At 29.5% G+C, this 19915-nt stretch overlaps 2 protein-coding genes across 2 annotated transcripts; both read right to left on the bottom strand.

Annotated features, from left to right (window-relative positions):
• On the bottom strand, positions 1 to 13322 carry LOC111633846. Its single transcript, XM_023378481.1, has 11 exons — positions 13122 to 13322; positions 10048 to 10204; positions 9909 to 9971; positions 9660 to 9808; positions 9394 to 9573; positions 9110 to 9233; positions 7023 to 7288; positions 4911 to 5212; positions 2213 to 2361; positions 330 to 551; positions 1 to 235 (listed from the first exon to the last, which is right to left on the bottom strand). Exons 1-11 carry the CDS (start codon positions 13287 to 13289, stop codon positions 84 to 86), a joined length of 1932 nt encoding a protein of 643 aa, XP_023234249.1. The 5' UTR covers positions 13290 to 13322; the 3' UTR covers positions 1 to 83.
• A 16-nt stretch (positions 13323 to 13338) lies between these two features.
• On the bottom strand, positions 13339 to 19585 carry LOC111633837 (the record flags this gene model as incomplete). The annotated part of the gene is made up of 5 exons (XM_023378472.1): positions 13339 to 13403; positions 16932 to 17048; positions 17126 to 17277; positions 17366 to 17564; positions 19387 to 19585. Coding segments are annotated over 5 exons (732 nt in total), but the record flags the coding sequence as incomplete, so codon positions are not given.
• Between the last annotated feature and the right edge of the window lie 330 nt (positions 19586 to 19915).

Genomic DNA, 19915 nt, shown 5'->3' with positions numbered 1-19915 from the left:
TATGATGTATGTACAATTAATGAAAATATTTTTCAACAATTTTCAAACCAATGATGATTCTATAAAATAAACAAAAAAGCAATTTATTTTTCGATCTCCGCATTTAGAACTTCAGTCGATACCCGAATTTCTTTACTCTGTTTCTTGCGAACAAAAAACAATACTACCACACAAATAATGAAAACAGCCATTAATGTCGCCACCACAATTCCTGCTATGGATGCGGTACTAAGACCTTAAAAAAACATAAAATTTATAAAAGTTTAATATTTAAATAATTAATAAAACAAATCACTTTTGATTAAAAAAAAAATTAAATAATACTGAACCTTTATTTGTTTCTAACACCACAAAACTACTTAAATGTGAAACCCAGCACTGCATAATGCTGGATTCTGCACCAATTGTCTTAACGCTATCGGAATCCCACTTTTCCTTCTTTTCGTCCCAATAATAACAATAAAAATCGATATCCTTTTTCATTTTATCAGTTTTAAGTGCTAATTTAATTTTGATATCATTTTCAACATTTTCAACCTTAACTTCTTTACCTGCACATTAAATATAATAAAATATTTTAGTAATGTATAAAAATTTTAAATAGTAAATGGTAAACAATACATTCCTTAATGATTGATAAGCAGTCATTTCGGAAATATACAGTGTATGCCAAAACCTATCTACCATGTTCAATACTTTATTATGACTATATACAAAGTATGTGAATCTTTTATACATCTTCCAAATGAATGCTACCATTTTGAATTACTCTAATTATGATAATTATTATCCAAGAAGTTCACCAATCAATAGAATAACTGTCTGACTTTTGTCTCCCATATGCATTCAAACATCTTGCTGTGTTCTACCTCTAAGAAGCACCATTTCTGTTGTGGAGTATCTCTAGGTGACTCCACAACAGAAAAGGCAGTTTCTGTTCTGCAGTTTGCAGTCAGAATCACTTACCATTTTGCAACACAAGTACTCTGTGGTAGTTGTAGAACTGCAGTGGCTACGGAAGGAGTGACAACAGATATGCTGTAATGAGTGTAGGAAAAATTTGAGTATCGGTTGGTTGAATGCATACTGTACGACACAAGGTGCAAACATTGAAAACTTGTAATGGATAAATGTGAAACTTGTCTGTTGTCCAAAATTCAAGCTTTTAATTAAAATTCAATATCAAATGTAGCATTTATAAACTGAGAATAAATTCTAAAGTCATTAAGTTATTAGATATATCTGATGCTTATTAATGAAAAGCTAGATCCATTTTGAGTGTATCAATGAGAAAATTATATCATAGAGGATGATTTTGAATAAATGGATGACAGGCTGGCTACTCAGTTTCCTAGATTTAAACCTAAATGAGAAAGTCTAAAATACTCTAGTAAGCAAATATTCTGATATATACTTAAAGTAAATATAAATGTGAAAGAATTAAAATTAATTATTGAAAATATTCTGGAAAAAAATCAAATTTTACTGTATTACATGACCTTGCAAAATATCCTATATGCAAATTCATGTCAGATAGTAAATGTACAATCCAATAGCAGAGAAGAAGTGGTTTTATTATTTTGAAACTGTTAGGAATAGTGTTGTTATACTACGAGGTAAATTTCTATTATTATTATAAAGAATAAAATAACATTTTTACTTTTTTATTTGTTTTATATTAAACTTTAACAAGTAATTATTTATTATGACATTATCCTAATGCTAGGCTGCAATTTTTAATCATCCTCTAATTTAAAAAATCAGTGACTTCCAGTCTGAATCTAAAGTTCATATAGAGTTAATTGGATCTCCAGCCCCTAAGCTTTCGGTATCTGGTGTCAATTTTAGTAGTGTCTTGACAGTTTACATCATACTTCTGATAACTATTGAGTCATGCCTGTCATCTGTCTAACTCCATTCTGGAGAAAATTTTGAATTGAAATCATATGACTTCCAGTCTGGACTGGAAGTTTGTATGTAGTTATAATCAGGACCTCTGGTCCCTAAACTTTCCATATCTGCTCTTAATTTTCATTTATTTAATTCCATTCTCAATATTAACAAAGGGCAGGTAGACAGACAACAGTGGGAATGTATAGGTCTGCAATTTGAAAATTGCAACCAAATTATAATTAAATGTTACATAATTGAAAATCAATCTCAATTAATATAATATAAATTTCATATTTGTATTAAGCAATATCTTATTTACCATTGCCTGGTGTCAGAAGACTTACGTCGACTACAGGGCTCAACTGTTTATCGTTTTCTAATGTATATGGATCTTTATCAGGATACAAGCTCATACTAATGACAGCACCATTGCATCGTGCTTCTTCACCACAATCCCAATTAGTAAATCTACAAAATTAATATGTACTTTATTTTAGGAAAAATTTTTTATATCAGTATACTAAATTTAATTTTTTAAATTTAAGTACAGTATATTATGCAACAGAAAAAAACATTAAAAAATTGTATTTGTGATAATTTTTTAAAAATATAACCTATTTTATCATCAAAATTCTAGTAAAAATTATAAAAATAAAACTTTTATTGAAGTTAAACAATAAAATAATAAAAGTTTTATTAATAAAATTATTATTTTATTATTATTTGCTGAATTACAATATAAATTTTCAAAAGTTATTTTCTAAATTTCTTTTCTTGTAAATTTTAATTATTCTGTTCATAACTTTAATTATAAATGCTTCAGAATAAGTATTGGAATCAAAATTTAATACATTATTATTTATTAATATTTGGCTGGTTGTAATAGTATTTTCTTGAAATTTACTTAGTGTAATATTTAAATTTAAAGTTATTTTATTACTAGAATATTAATTCTTGGTGATTTTTCATAAGGGACTGTCCATAAATGATATCCACACCGGAAAGGAGGGGATTATAATAAGTCAGACAAACTGGGACAAGACGGGGAGGGAGAACAAAAATTTCAAGAAAAATGCAAACATAATTTATGGACAGTCCCTAAATTTAACATAATACATTAGAATTACACAACTGAAACTATGAGAGAAATACATTAATGAAATATATACTCATATATAAACAATAGCTTGGATAAACCCAATCTTATAATATAATTGAGATGGGTTGATGATGATGATATTAAGTGCAAAGCCCAAACAGGAGTTGAAAGTTGAAATTTAGTACACAGTTAGGGTATGAGAACATACACTAAGAAAGGAGTTTTCAAAGTTCCTCCTCCATAGGGAGAGGGACAGGATTAAGGCTTACCATGAAGAACTCAGCTTCTACGTGGGCTGTTTTTTTCAACCTCCGATAAAAAAAAGACAAGTGTAAATAACAAAATGAATTTATTACCAAAAATTAGGTACAAACATGGTTACTTTTTGACATAATCACTGTGAAGATTGAGGAATTTGTCATATCTGTGGACGAGCTTTTCCATCCCCTCATCATAGTATGTTGCTGCCAGTGAATTGAGATGGCCTTAACAATGTTGTTTTGAAGATCGTCATTAGTTCATTAGTCTCAAACCTCTGCCCTGCTAGCCACAGTTTTCAGTTCAGGAAAGATGTGGAAGTCTTCACACATTAAAAAGTTTTAAGCTGGATGGAAGTCTGAAAGGTGAAAATCTTCACCACCTTTAAAAACCCAGCGTATAGCCCCGATTTAGCACCAAGCAACTTCCACATCTTTCCTGAACAGGAAAAGTGGCTAGGAGGGCAGAGGTTCGAGACTAATGACAATCTTCAAAGAAAACGTTAGGGCCCATCTCAAGTCATTGGCGGCAACATTCTATGACAAGGGGATGGAAAAGCTTGTCCACAGATATGACAAATGCCTCAATCCTCACAGTGATTATGTCGAAAAGTAACCGTGTTTGTACCTAACTTTTGGTAATAAATTCATTTTGTTATTTACACTTTTCTTTTTTTTATGGACCATTGGAGGTTGAAAAAAAAAATAGCCCTCATATTTTACTATTTTAGATGCAGTTTTTTTACATTTTTGACTGCATTTTAATAGGGTATGTCACGAGAATGTACACTAAGAAAAGACTTTTTGAAATTCCCACTGCAGGGTAGAGGGAAAGGATTAAGGCTTATCCTAAAGAACTCAGCTTCTACTGTACTATTTTAGATTCAACTTTTTATTTTTAACTGCATTTTTGTAGGGTACCACATGGGGACTAAAGAAGTGTATTCATTAACAATGGAAGTGTTAAGAGAAAGCAACATGCAAGATTTACAAGTGCAGATGCGGTTTTTTGCATTTTTGTGGGAAATCGAACATATTTTTAGACCCATCTAAAAATTCTCTAATTAGTCTGGAAACAGGGGGACCTAATTCTTGCATTTTGTGAAAATGGGTAAGATTGGTTATAATGTAATAATCTTAATCTTCACTATTGTTACTTTTTGCCTGAGCAACACCAGGTTAATCTGTTAGTGTTTATATATACTACATAATTTACTTTGTCTATGCCCAACATTATTTTTCATTATTTTGCTAACAAAATTGAAACTAAAGATCACATCACTATCATTTTACTTTATTTGCATATTTATATATAATATTAAATATATTCACATATAATATGTGAAATGACTATAAACTGAGTGACAGCAAATTCAAAATTTTCAAATTTATATATTTTTTTCAAAGAGTATTGTAGTTTATATGGAATTGATTACTACAGTGTTCCCGCAAACATTTTTTCCATTAAATAAAGCATTAGAATATACCTGTGAAAAGATATAGCCTACTTATTTTTCTAATGTTTTCAAATGAAAGAATTAATTAATTAATTAATTGCAAAAAATTAGAAATATATTAAGAATTTCAATTAATCTATCATAAATTTTTCCATTAAAATATATTCTATAATTATAATTTATTTTTTATTTATTTTTACTTACTTTTCTGTGACTTTCTTTCCAAAACTAATTGAAGATAAAAGACTTCCTGTATTGATATTTGTTCTAAGTTGTAAGGGATTTTGATCAATATATTTGTGATAAAGTATAGAAAATGGTTTGCCTTTTTTACCACTTCCAAATTGCATTTTACTTCCCAAAGGAAGAAAAGCAGCAGAATGTGCCAACAATGCTACCTGGGCTTTTTTAGCTGCTTGAAGTAATTTTGTATTAGCATCAGAGGAATTTAGAAAACTTGTTACCATATCATAGGATTGAGTGATAATTGATGTCTCCAAGTATGCCTAGTTAAAATACATAAGATAGAATGACTCAAAACTGGGTATAAGATAATAGACACTGCATATATAACCAATATCCAGCAAGAAGAAACTACATGAAAGCAAACATTTTCATCTCTGTTTAATGGGCATCATCAGGCTAACTGACCTTCACAGTTGTTAAAACAAACAGAAAAGTTACTAGGAATAGTTGATTGCTTTCCATGTGTTAAAAGGTGAGGGACATAAGAGGGAGGAGAGAAAGATTAAACTTTGTAGATTGACTTCCATGCAGGGAAGAAGGAGTCTACATATCTAAAGTTGATTGCTGAATTTTTTCTTGTGGCTTTGTAAATTTCTAATTGTTCTAAATATCTAAGCTGTTCTTTGTGGGAGGTGCCATGTGAGAGGCATGATTGATTGAAATGTACAATACATCTGTATCAGGGTCAGAGATAAAGGTTGCTAATGTGGTATTGACCAGCTCCTTCATGCTTGAAGTCCAATGTTCTTTGAGGTGGATGTTTTTCTTCAAGATGGCTGATTTCAGTGCCTTAATTTGTTGAGCCTTACCCTTTCATCTGACACCAAAACAGGAATAAGGAACTCCAAACTATCACACAGTATGCCAGACAACATGGCTACTCTCCAAACACAATCAAAGGTATAATTTGTCGTCATTCCTCCACCACCTCCATCCTAATAATTGCACCCATGATACTGTATAAAAAGCTAAAAGAATGGCGGCTCTGTAGAAAGAAATTGCCAGAAATAATAACTTTTGATTAGTTTCCATAAGTCCCTCAAAACCCAACTTTCATCCTTCTCTGCAATGCTAAAGCCCATCCAGACATAACCTGCCAACCTGCTATTCCTAATAACTTTTCTGTTGTGGTGATACACCAATGTATTTTGTTATATTTTATATATATGTTTTATATGTGTTTTTCTATTTTTCCTTCCTTCTTTGTTCTGTGTTCCTTTGTATACTTCCTGGAACTTTCTTTCAAGTGTGGGTGGTGGATGATCTGGTTAGGGGACAAAAGAAAAGAAATAGCCCAGAGGGCAAGTGGGAGATGAGAGGGTCACTTTTGCTTTGGACCTAGAAGAGGGAAGACGTGTCAGAGGTCTCCAGGTCATTGTAGCATCGACTGGAAGAAGGTCACAAAACGTTCAGAAGAAAGAAGTATCGTGACTAAAGAACTAAGAAACTTATTCGTAGACTCTCCCATATGATCCATCCCCAAAAGAAATTCCAGGACGACATCATCCAACCACCGCCACCTCGATCACCAACTCGGGTACCCGTTCATGCTTAAAACTATATTCCTGTCCCTCATGATCTATCCTTTTCTCTCTTTCTTTTTTTTTATTTAGAGTAAGTAGGTTTAAGTTAGAAAATAAGTATTTTCTTTGTATCGCAAAAAAAAAACTTATTTGACTGTGGATCTGAACAGGTGTTGCTTTTTTTTTGTTGGAAAATAAGGAATCAGGAGTGTCGGAATCCACAAGAATTTTTCTTGTAGAAGTTTATACGAGAAAAAATAAAAGCACGTTTTATTGTTTTAATACCTGTCTGTAAAAATCAAAACTCACCACGTGCATACAACAACACTGTTTGTTTTAACAACTGCAAAGATCAGTTAGCCTGATAGTGAATTTGGTTATTGTTATTAACTGAACATGGACAAAAATATTTGTTTTCTTGTAGATTCTTCTTGTTGCATATTGGTTATATGTGCAGTGTTTAAAACAAACCTTTATTCAATTTACTGACTTTATTTTCTATTTAAAGAAAATTGTAAATAAATTTAAATAAATGCATGATATTTACTTTTAGAGAAGATGCTTTCTCTGTAGATTTTGCTATTGCATTCAGACATTTAGTTTTATAAGCAGTTTCTTTGTGATTACAAAGTGGCAAAACACATGAATGTAAGGCAGAAACTTGGCTAGAAACCTGAGTAACTGTAGGAAATTCTGCAACTGAATTAACTGTATACATCACAATATCGTCCATTTGTTCTTTTGTAAACTGTGTGTTGTTGTTGTTGTTGAAAGAAAAACATGAAAACAAACATAAAGCTTTTAATGAATTCCCTGGAAAAAAAAAACACAGTTTTAATGATAATAAAAACTACAGTAACAAATAAAAGTATTTGTTAAAACTATCAAAAGTTCAACATTAAAATACACTTTATTAAAAATCAAGTCATATTTTTAAAGCTTTTTAATTCTTATCAATTTGTCTTTATGGGCAATTAGTATAGTTCTAATTATAGTACACTTAATTCTTTTTACCTCTATGTCCTTATTCTTGTAAATTTCTGTGTATTATCCTGTCTACTTGGACCTTGTTTATTAATTGGACTTATTATACTGGTATAGTTTCCAATTAGCAAACAGAGGAGAACTTAGTCAAAAGTTAAAATAAAAATGGTATAAAACAAGTCCACAATATATATGGTAAGTTAAAATACATTATAAAAACTTTGTAATCAGAATTTGGTTATCATTATTATCTTTGAATAAGTAGATCTTTTTAAGCTCTGTGCTATTAGCTTCAACATGTAGCTGATAACACATAATTGTTATAATTTATTGTCATCGTCTTAACTAGTGCTTTAAATATTAAATGTTACCAGTAATCATTACTTTCTGTCAATACAATAGTTTAACTTTATTTGCAAAAAAAAAANTGAATTGAATTTTATATTTTTAATAAGAAAATAAATCGTCAATATAAAATAAAATTTTATTTCTGCCATTGCATATAATTATGATGTATGTACAATTAATGAAAATATTTTTCAACAATTTTCAAACCAATGATGATTCTATAAAATAAACAAAAAAGCAATTTATTTTTCGATCTCCGCATTTAGAACTTCAGTCGATACCCGAATTTCTTTACTCTGTTTCTTGCGAACAAAAAACAATACTACCACACAAATAATGAAAACAGCCATTAATGTCGCCACCACAATTCCTGCTATGGATGCGGTACTAAGACCTTAAAAAAACATAAAATTTATAAAAGTTTAATATTTAAATAATTAATAAAACAAATCACTTTTGATTAAAAAAAAAATTAAATAATACTGAACCTTTATTTGTTTCTAACACCACAAAACTACTTAAATGTGAAACCCAGCACTGCATAATGCTGGATTCTGCACCAATTGTCTTAACGCTATCGGAATCCCACTTTTCCTTCTTTTCGTCCCAATAATAACAATAAAAATCGATATCCTTTTTCATTTTATCAGTTTTAAGTGCTAATTTAATTTTGATATCATTTTCAACATTTTCAACCTTAACTTCTTTACCTGCACATTAAATATAATAAAATGCATTTTATGCATTATTATATTTCAAAATTTCTTGTACGTTTCATTTCTATAGATGGTATCTATTATTCATAAAGTGATAAAGGTTTTAAGGGGGATTGAGTTTTGTTGGATGTCCAAAGAGGGTAGGAGAGGTTATGGAAACTTAGACAAACTAGGAAAAGAGGGACGAGAGGGAGAGTAAAAATTTCAAGAAAAATACAGACATAATTTATAGACAGCCCAAAGCAGAAAAATTCTAGAATTTTATTTTTCTAAATACTCAGTGTCAATAATTAAATAATCAAAGTGAGTCACTAATTTTTACAGCAATAAAACTAGAAAACTGTTTTACAATGTCATTTATATTTTCATTGAAAATTACAAGATATTCAGTTATTATCTCATGATATCATTATCATGAGATGATAATCAATTATTATCTGAAAAATTAATTCTTTTGAGTTTGAAAATATATTATTGTTAAAAACAGTATTATAATTGTTCTATTATATTATAACATTCAATTTTACAAAAGTATAAAATTCTATTCTGAACAGGAAATTTTAAGAAATATATATTAGGAACATACCCGCATCATTAACAAATTTTGCAGATTTTACAATGGTTTTTAATGATTCTTCATGATTAGTTCCAGTTGTTACTTGCACAGGATCACCACTAAAATTTTTACACTTATTAAACCTGTCACAGACCTAAAATTATAAAAAAAAATTGAATTTGCAAATTTAGATTACTTAATTAAATATGGAACAAAACTTTTGTGTATAAATTATACTAAATTAAATTTTAAAATATTTAATTTAATAATTTAACTATCAGTAATATTAATACAATATTAGATAACAAAAATACCAATAATCCTAATAAAACTTTATCTTCATTTGATGGTGGAGGAGGACCAATAAATTTTAAATCATCAGTAAATTCATGGGCAGTAACAGGTATGTAATTACTTCCAGAATACATAATTACTTGATATGTTAATGGCAGACGATCTGGAGATATTACACAGCCACTAACTTTTGCTGTTGTCTATTTAAATAAACCAATATATTAATTTAAACAATTTCAAATAATATTAATGTTTAACAATGATATGTATTACATATTTTACTTACCCATTTGCATGATGTATACTGTTTAAAAGTAACTTTACATGAACTGACATGAGGTGTTGCATATAAAGAAATAGTCATATTACCACAAGATTTCATATTATCACATGCTTTTACTTCTATTCTATAAACTCCATGTTCTATTAAATATCCTATATAAAAGATAAATCATAAACAGTGCATAATTTTTAAAAATATTTTCAAAATTAAATACAAATAAGAGATAAGTTTATTTTAATTTAATTTACATACCTTCACCTAATGTAAGACATGTCTTTCCCTCCAAAACACTGTATGTAAATGGTCGAGTTGAACCTCAATAATTTAAATAGTAATTAATTTTAATTTATAATAAATTTAATACAAAAAAAATTCCAAACCTTTATATTACCTATTATGTCCCATGATACTGACTTCAGTTTATATTTACCAGGCTTTACCTCAGCACAGACAATTACAGATGCACCTGCTGGCACAAAATATGCTTCGGCATCAGAATTTGGTTTTGGAATAACAACTCCAGCAGAAACTACAGATTTTAGTATTATCTAAAATTAAAAGTTTTTATATAAAAGTTTCTGAATAAAAGTTAATATATTTAAAAAGTTAATACATCTTTATTTTTCAATTTTTTATGGATTCATTCATAATATTTTGAAAAATTCTCAAACATCCAGATACGAAAAACACTAATTAGTTTTTTTTTTTTTTTTTATGATATGAAACCGTGCTTTACAATTTGTTTATGCTTCTAACACAATAAGAANGATGGTTTTTTTTTTTTTTGATGATATGAAACCGTGCTTTACAATTTGTTTATGCTTCTAACACAATAATAAAGATGAGAAAACCCGCCAAGTGTCTTAATATATACCACTTTATTGTGTTAGAAGCATAAACTAATTAGTTTTATCAAAATTCTAGATGATGATACTGATCAAATAATCACCATTTTGTAGCAATTTGTTATACAGTTTCAATTTATTTGAAAAATTTGTACTTAAAGTTTATTTATTAATTATAATTAGGGTTTCTCTAACGGGATCCTGGAATCCTGGCTGGAAAGAAAACAATCCCAGGATATTCTTTTCTTTCTGGGAAATCCCACAAATTTCTTAAAAATTCACTTTTTTCTTATTTTGTGTTAAGGTCAAGGAAATTTTATAAATAGATACTATAATTAACTTATAAACTGTCAGAATACATTTGTATTTATTAATTTTAAGCCTGCTTATTTGTTTTTAAATTTTTGCTTGTTATGGCATGTCACAGATTGTTAATAATCAATATGTTTTACTTTTACTTTTTTTACAATTATTTTTCAGAATTTGTAATATCTTGAATAATTGCACTGATGCTGTCTTAATTTTTAACCATGCCCAGTAGCTTCAGATTGTGCAAGGATACAAATGACTACGAAGTATGCAAGTATGAAATTTTTTTCTTTATAAATCTGATTATTAAAGCCAAACAAACTGCCGAGTTATCGGGGTGTAAGCTTGATGACGCTATTAAAGCAGCCAAGTGAGACATATCAAGAATACTAGAGGGCAAAAGAAGTACTGTAACACATCTTGAAAATAAACTAGAAATCTTTGAGGCTACAGGTGAAAAAACACATAACATCTGTCTTCTCTTAAATGCATTAAAGACAATTCCACGCATATCAATTGAATTGGAAAGGACATTCTCGGTAGCAGGACTTTTCATTACTAAAATAAGAACGAGATTGAGTAATGAAACTATTGACCATCTTTGCTTTTTAAAATCTTATTATAAAAATTTACAATAATATTTTGTATTATGTTTTATTTAAAAAAATGAAAATTACCTTCTATGTTAGAAGTTTGATCTAATTTCATTTTTTCTTTAAATTTTCAACTCAATTCAAAGGCATTTTTTTTTGTTGTAAGCAATTTGCAACAAACTTTAAAAAATTTTTCTATTTGTGAAAATTTCTATCAATATGTACAAAGGTAATTTTTAATACATATTTTATACAGCATTATTAACATTAATTTGGAGGTTGCAGAATGTATTAAATTACTAAAAAAAATGAAAAATAATTATATCATTCAATTTCAAGGTTTATTTTACATTTTAAAAATAATTAATTATATCTCGGGATCCAGTTCAATTTTTCTTGAAATCCCGAGACAAGCAAAAAACCATGAAATGAGAAACCCTAATTATAATTATAAATAAGTGTATTGCTCAGTTTTTTTTTTTTTGTGATTTTAGGCCCTTTACTGCTCAGAGAGCACAAAAAGGCCAAAAGTCGTATTGCTCAGTTTGTATATGTACTAGTTTGTTTTTACTATTTTTGGAAAAGTTGATATAAAAATTCAGAGCACAGCCATTAAATCAAAAAGCAAACTATTTTAAAATATCTTGTATTAAACTTTCAAAATCAAAATCTAGCAATAAACTTTAAAATCAGTAATTTTTTTTTAATATTGAATGNATTTTTAACTCTTTCAAACGCTTTTAATCTTTTTTCAAAGTCATTGATCAGGAATTTCCTATAATTTAAAAATATGTTACATATAGAAAAATAAAATTCATTTTAAATTATAAGAAATTTCTGATGCCTGAAAAGAGCCAAAAATGTTTGAAATAATTAAGCCTGTAAAATCTCTAAACTAGTCTAATTTTCGAGTTATTATAATATGGTCTATATATATACTATCATGATCTTATCATTACCAAAACTGATTTAAAGTTATAAAATAGTTAGGGACAAAATTTTCTAACTATGATATTACAATCCAAATAAATTATTAATCAGCATCTTACAATTTTTGCCCACCAGTGGCCAAGTGGATAAAACCACTAAACACTGGTAGTTAGTCGTGGCTTCATACCTGACCAATAGATTGGCCATGAAAAGTTTTCTGAGTTTTCTTCACGTAACTAACACCTAAATAGGGACCAGTTTCCCATAAAAGTCCTCCCATGTGGCACCCCCTCAACAGATCACCCAAGTATCACATTTCCATACACCAATAAAACAAACAAACTTACAATTTTTCAAAGAAGAATTAAACAATATACATATAATTATGTCATTGTCTATCATACATCTTAATAATTAATAAATTTGGGTTGGTAGAATATAATAGACAGAATATATAAAAGTTTCTAAATAGCTTATAAACTTTCTAAAATTATAAAAGCCCAATAAGTTTCTGGCTCAAAAAACTGTTAGTCTCTCAAGATATAAAGGACCTATATGAATAAATAAAAAAAATAGCTCTGTGAAGGTTCTCCATGGCCAAATAAGACAGTTTACAGACAATGGAGAACACTTGTGTTTTCTTCAGATTTCACTATACTTGCATAAAGTTGTAATCTGTTATGGATTCACAGCCACATTTATCCTTGGACCATTTCATGGCCCAAAGACTTTTGAAATAATTAATACTTAAGAAGTAAAATAATTAAATTAGAATTTCAAAATCTTACCACAGGAATACTTCCACTTATGACATTAATTATCACATTAGCAGTTTCACTGTTTTGATCATTACTGCGAACTTTTAATCCAAATGTTAACTTCTGTCCAACTTTCAAAGCATTAGAATGAAATTGTAATATAGGTTCTTTACGTTTCTTTTTTGTTATTAACAACATATCTTTTGGTTGTGAATAATCGTAACAAGGTTGTTGATTCTGAAAATATTTANCTTTTAGAACCGTCTAGTTCAATTACTCCATTTTCTGTCCCAACAGTCAGCTCTGAACTGCCTAAACAAAAAAAAAATAAATAAATATTTTATTATATCAATATATAAAAAATACAAAATTTTTACCATAACTGAAAACAAAACTAAAAAAAAGCAACTCAACAAATATATAGTACAGTTACTCCTCATTTAACAACCAAGTTCCACTTTTATTATGACTTGATCACTTATCAAACTGGTCAATAAACGAGGACCTTAATTGCTTTATTTATCTATACTAATATTATAAAGAGGTAATGTTTGTAAGTAAGTTTAGATGTAGCAGGTAATCTCCGAAACTACTCATCCAATTTCAAAAATTCTTTCACCAATATTTAGAATGGAACTTCAGGGTGAACATAGGCTGTATATTATTCCGTTAAACATTCATACAAAGTAAAAGATATAATCTAGGTTAAGGCTTTTATGTCCAACAGATGGCACTACGAGTATGACGCCCTAAGTTTGCTTTTCTGTGAGGCATTATGCTTTTCTGTAAAAATGAACTAAAGCGGATCATCTTCTATCTATCTATATAAATAAAAATGTAATGTTTGTTTGTTCCTACCGATTCCTTTGAAATTTTGACACAACGCTGCATTCAAATAGGCACGTGTTTTTATATAATATATGTGTCGAAATTCCCCCCACTGGAGGGAGATGGACAGGGTTAAGGCTTACTGTAAAGAACTCTGCTTCTATTTATACTATTTTAGATGCGGTTTTTTGCGTTTTTGATTGCGTTTTAATATGGTACGTCAAGAGAATGTACTGTACACTAAGAAGGGATTTTTCGAAAAATTCCCCCCACAGGAAAATACATTTATAATAGATACATTTTGAGCCACAACAATGCGTGGTGGGGTCTGCTAGTTCTTGATAAAGAAATGATCTAAAGGAAACTTCAAACTTGATAACTTTGCTTTAATTAAGAACATAGAAATACAATCAGCAAAAATTTTAAAAATAATGTATAAAAAAAATTAAAGTTCATTCATAAAAAAATAAGCATTTAAAAGCCTCAAACTAAACATTGTTTTAGCTTCTTTGTGTATGTAAGACCTTTCAGGTATTTTTTCTCCAAAAAGTACAGTTTTATCTACATTAAAGATTTGTTCCAGGCAGTAACAGCCTTTCTCAATATTTTCATCAAATTGGTCAAGAAATTTTTCACTGCTTCTACATGCACAGTTGCTGCCTCACCACTGATACATCAATTATACAGGTTGAATCTTCAACAATACAAAACTGTTAAAACCATCCACGGCTTGCCCTAAATGTTTCTGTCCATTCTTAACTTATGATTTCTAAAAAAAAAGTACTTGGTGTTGTTTAAAGATCTGATACTGAAATATGAAGATGTAATGGCTAACGTTATAAGATTCAAGGGAATTCATAACACTATCCATTCTACTGAAGAAAAATAAAATAAATAATTTTAGAGAAAGACTATTGAGTGAATAAGAGAAAATAAATTTCTTAGAAAGCATGAAGATAATGATCAGTTATAGTGGGCAAGCACTGATATTCATTAAGTATAGGAATAAGTACAAAAAGTTAAGCAGAAGACTATCTACAAGTGTATTAAGTTTGAATGAAGTGGTTACATGAAAACTGTAAAGAGAACTAATCTTATAATATAATTAAGATGGGTTGATAATAATAATAATAATAATAATAATAATAACAATAAAATCACATACATTATAGACATATCTATTCCAAACACTCACAATGTACAAAACACATGAACTGAAAAAGTCAGCAAGTACACAGAACTTGCCCAGGAAATAAGGTATCTGTGAGGATGGAGAGGGTGCTTATTGTACCTGTCATTCTCTCCTCTACAGGGGTCATACCACACACACTACATAAAAGCCTGGGCACAGTACAATTGAATAGAAACACAAACATCACACTACAGAAGGCCACTATATTGAATACATGTCATATTGTGAGAAAATTCCTGAATACAGACACTGACACACTTATTTAATTTTAGTTTTGTTTAGGTTGCTATGCCTTGACTCTGGTCCGGCATAGTACACAGCCACCTGTGTTAATTGAGTATATCTTACATAACCCAACATAATAATAATAATAATAAAGTGCAGAGCCCAAATGATTAGGAGTTGAAAGTTAAAATTTTGTACGCAGTTAGGGTAACCAAGAGAATGCATATTAAGAAGGAATTTTTGGAAATTTCCCTATGGGGGAGTGGGAGAGAGTTAAGGATTACTTTAAAGAACTTCAGCTTTTATGGTACTATTTTAGATGTGATTTTTTTTTTAATTTTTGAAGAAAATCGAACATATTTTTAGACCCATGTAAAAATTCTCTAATTAGCCTCAGAAGAGATCTAATTCTTGCACCCAGTGAAAATGAGTAAGATCGGTAATATAACTATAAAGGTTATCTTACGTAAGGGTTTATCATACAGAATGATCAATCTAACACACTTTAAAAATTCTTTATTTCTTTACTGTACACAATTTAAAGAATTTTTAAAATTTGTTAGATTGGGCACTTGATGTGATAAACTCTTACATAAGATACAGTGGCATGCAGTGACATTTGAAGATAGGGAAGCTGTGCTAGCCCTGGATACAATCATCGGAAGCATTATACGATATTTTGGTGTGTAGCATCCACGAGCTAAACCATGTGAGGTTGGTGCTCTGTAAAGTGCATGTGCGAATGTGTATAATCTGGCTGCTTTACACCATTCAAATATTTTTGTCGTGGAAGCTATCCCACATTCAACAATATAACGCTTCCATTGGGAATATTTATATACAAATTTATATTTGAATATACAAAGCAATCTTATAATTTTTCTCACATATAGTATAAAAATTTGTAATAAGATACATAATGAGATTATAATAAAATATTAATTTTAATTAAGTCAAAGTACATTAAAATATGAAAATAATCGCACAATATGTATTTATATTCTAGAAAATAAACAGAAAGTGGCACTTCCACAGCTTCCATAGATGGCACGCCACTGGTAAGATAACCTTTGTAAATCAAATACTATAATATAATATAGTAGAAAGATTAGAAGTACGAAATAATCTAATAATGTTAATCTTTGCTGTTGTTATTTTTTGCCCGAGCAACACCGGACTCAACTACCAGACTCACTAATGAGCTTCCTTCGTTCTTTATATTTAAATTACCAAAATTTTGTGATGCTGTTTGGAAATAAAGCATTAATTCCACTTATAATTAAAGTTAAAATGTAAATTAAATATAGTAAAAACAAACTGAAACATTTGATACTGATAACTGACAAATTTTCAAATATTAATTACATTATACTAAATATTTCTTTCAAATTTTAACTTTATAATTAAGATTTAAACATATTTATATGAAATAATTTGAAAATCTGTTTTAAAAGAAAATTAACATAAATTTTTTCATATATTTCAAAAAATTTTTTAAATAAAATAATTATATTATGTAAATGTAATTTTATTATTATCTCTTACAATAATTTTAAATATTAATATCACATTTTGAAGAAAAAAGATTTTCTGACCTTCTATATTAGCTTTTAATTGAGCTGGTGCAATTCTAAAGGTAACACTAGATTCTGAACTTTCATTTATTGTTGAACCCAAGAATGCTTTAGCTGTAAATGTGACTGATGTATCTCCTATTTAAAATAAAGAAGAATACTACTTTATTAGATTTATTTCTTAAAGAGAAATTTTAAATTTAAAATAAATCTACCTGGCAAAGTATTTGGCTTTATCCTGTATATAGGAGAAGCAATAGATCCAAAATCAAATTTAATTTTTGGGTTATCAACAGACCATAACATAAATATCTGACCTAATTTAGTTACACATTCTGGAAGAGTAACCATTGCATTTAGCAGGATCCTAACAGAATATGAATTAAAATGAATGTTATATAAAAATTTTAATTGTAAATATAAATAATGTTAAATACATAAAAAATTTCACTTACATTTGATCAGACTGAACTGGTAAAGACGGCACTGGATTTGAGATAACTGTCACAATTGGGCTGTCATAATTTTTTTTTCTAAGTGTGTGGGTTTTACTTGCTGATATTTGACTTCCAGCTGATACAGAAAGTTCAAATGTATAGTCTACATCAAATTCAAGTCCTTCTACATTTAAAGTTAATGTTGCAGTTTGGGTATCTGAAATCATAAAACAATAACTTAATTTCAAATACTAAATGAACAGCCAGAGCATGTTTGGTACTTGAAATATATAACTTAATAAATGAAAGTAATTAATTTGGATCCATATGTTTATTTAATTGTGAAATCTGCGATTTTTATGCCGATGTCGGAAAAATCTTTGTAAACAACTCCGATGAAAAAAAACACTCTTGGTGAGAAGTATATCAGAGGTCACCGATTGTTTTCACATTATGGTGGGAAAGTTGACAGTTAGTTGATCGGAATGTACCGTAAGTGTCAACAGAAGTCAATCACGTGACTCATTTCTCACGAATAACGTATAAAAGCTCGAGTCCCCGAAAGCTCCGGGCGATCCCTCGGAAGTTATACTTGGTAGATGTGCCATATTTGTCTCCATACTCCGGACGAAAGGACATACGACCAACTACAGCCATTTGAACTTCCATCGCCATTAACGAACATATTCAAAGAACACATATTAGACATATCCGCATAGAGATATCTGTACTTTTTAGAGCTTTGTGAACTCTCTCTCAGACTAGCAGGTAAAGCTATTAGAACGTCCCTTTTGTATAGTGAACTTATTTAATCGCATTTAATCTATGTATCCTAGCTTAGTTATATAAATAAATGCTTGTTTAGTTTTTAAACCTGTCTCCTGTCTCTGAAGGACACCTGCCGACTTACCGATGCACTCCCCACTCAAATTTTTGCCCTCTTAGCCATCCGACAAGCCGAGAACAGGTTTTACCAACCTGTTGCTGAGTAAGTGGTCATTTGGGATGAGCCCAGTGGCCCACTGCTAATCTCACATAATTATACAAAAATAAATTATAAAAATGAATATTTTGAGATTATATATACAGTAGACCTTATAACGCGGGTTCATATAATGTGGATTCGTATATCACGGCAAAAAAATTGCGACCGTATTCGTATAAATACGCTAACAGAGACTCGTAAAATGCAGTAAAACGTCATCGCCGACTCATGTCGTGACAGGATTGGTGAAATCTGGATCAATAGTGGACGAGCAGCCGAACTACTTACACGCTACGGAGAGTTTAGGCAGGTAAGTTGAGTTTACTATCGTCTGTACAGTATATAGGCCTAAATTAAGTACTGTAAGTCTAATACAGTACTGTAATTTTATACATTTCTTGTGAAAAAACATTTCTTGTGAAAAAACATTTCTTATTCAATGGCCATAAAAATTATTTCTATTAATGATGTCTCCAAAGTTCAATGAATTTTTTGCAGAAAAATAACTTATCAGAAAATGCACCCGGCATTTGGTGCGCTGCTCCACGATGAAAACAAGCTTAATTAAGCAATGGCATTGTTGAACAGTGAACACTCGGTAAGTAATCCTACAATTTTTTGTTTATAGCATAGTTTATATGGATTATTCCCAAAAAATTATACATGTTTTGGAAATGTTGAGTCAAATTAGTCTATAATCGATTAATTTTATGGAAGAAAACCTTTCAAACAGCCGTAGTCTGCAAACTGCACACATGCCGGGTTGTGATTGGCTCATGTATTTAAGGATTGCTACAACGCGAAATTCTTATAAAGCGGAATGTATCTACTGCGTTATAGGGGGGTCGACTGTATATAATCATTATTCTTATCTAACACTTTTCCTATTAGTTTAATTTGAAGATTTAGATTATTATGAAATGTATGTATTGAATCATTTTTTCATTTATTAACAATATTCTATGATGCCTATAACCTCTTATGAATGTGTTGATTAAAACTGAAAAAATGTTGGATTTTTTATACATTTGACAAAATATAAATATTTTCTTACTTGATACTATTTCTGATATTTTAGAATTTACATATTGTCTATCAGAACGCCACACTCTCCATCTGTAAAAACATTGCTCTCCAGAATTTGAGAAATGGCCAATAAGGGAAAATGTACCACATTTTGGAATTCTTTGTGGACCAGAAATAATAAGTGCTGGTGTCATTTGACTTTGTGGCTTAACATCAACGTCTATACTCTGTAAAAAATTTAAAAGTTATTACAATTAATATTATGTAAATGAATACTTAATGCATTTGACTTGTAAGGTAGCACTAAATATTAATATTTCTAAATCATGTAGTACATTGATAATTTAAGGACTTATCATACAGGAATGTTTGATAAGTCTGTTATGTTTATTGTCTCGAGGTTACAACCAAAGTGAGCGCTCAGTACCGTTCCCGTGATGCATCAGCAACGATCGCCACCTGGCGGACTCACTAATATTTTACATTTTAACATTTTAATACAATACATATTACATCTCCCTTTCTTACACAAAGTCTTTGAAACGCAATGGCCTACG

The sequence above is a fragment of the Centruroides sculpturatus genome, unplaced genomic scaffold (assembly GCF_000671375.1).
Source record: "Centruroides sculpturatus isolate CEXI.00-Female unplaced genomic scaffold, Cexi_2.0 scaffold690, whole genome shotgun sequence".
NCBI classification, from domain to species: Eukaryota; Metazoa; Arthropoda; class Arachnida; order Scorpiones; family Buthidae; genus Centruroides; species Centruroides sculpturatus.
Note: the sequence above shows the minus strand (reverse complement) of the source record. Positions and strands in the feature narration are given on the sequence as shown.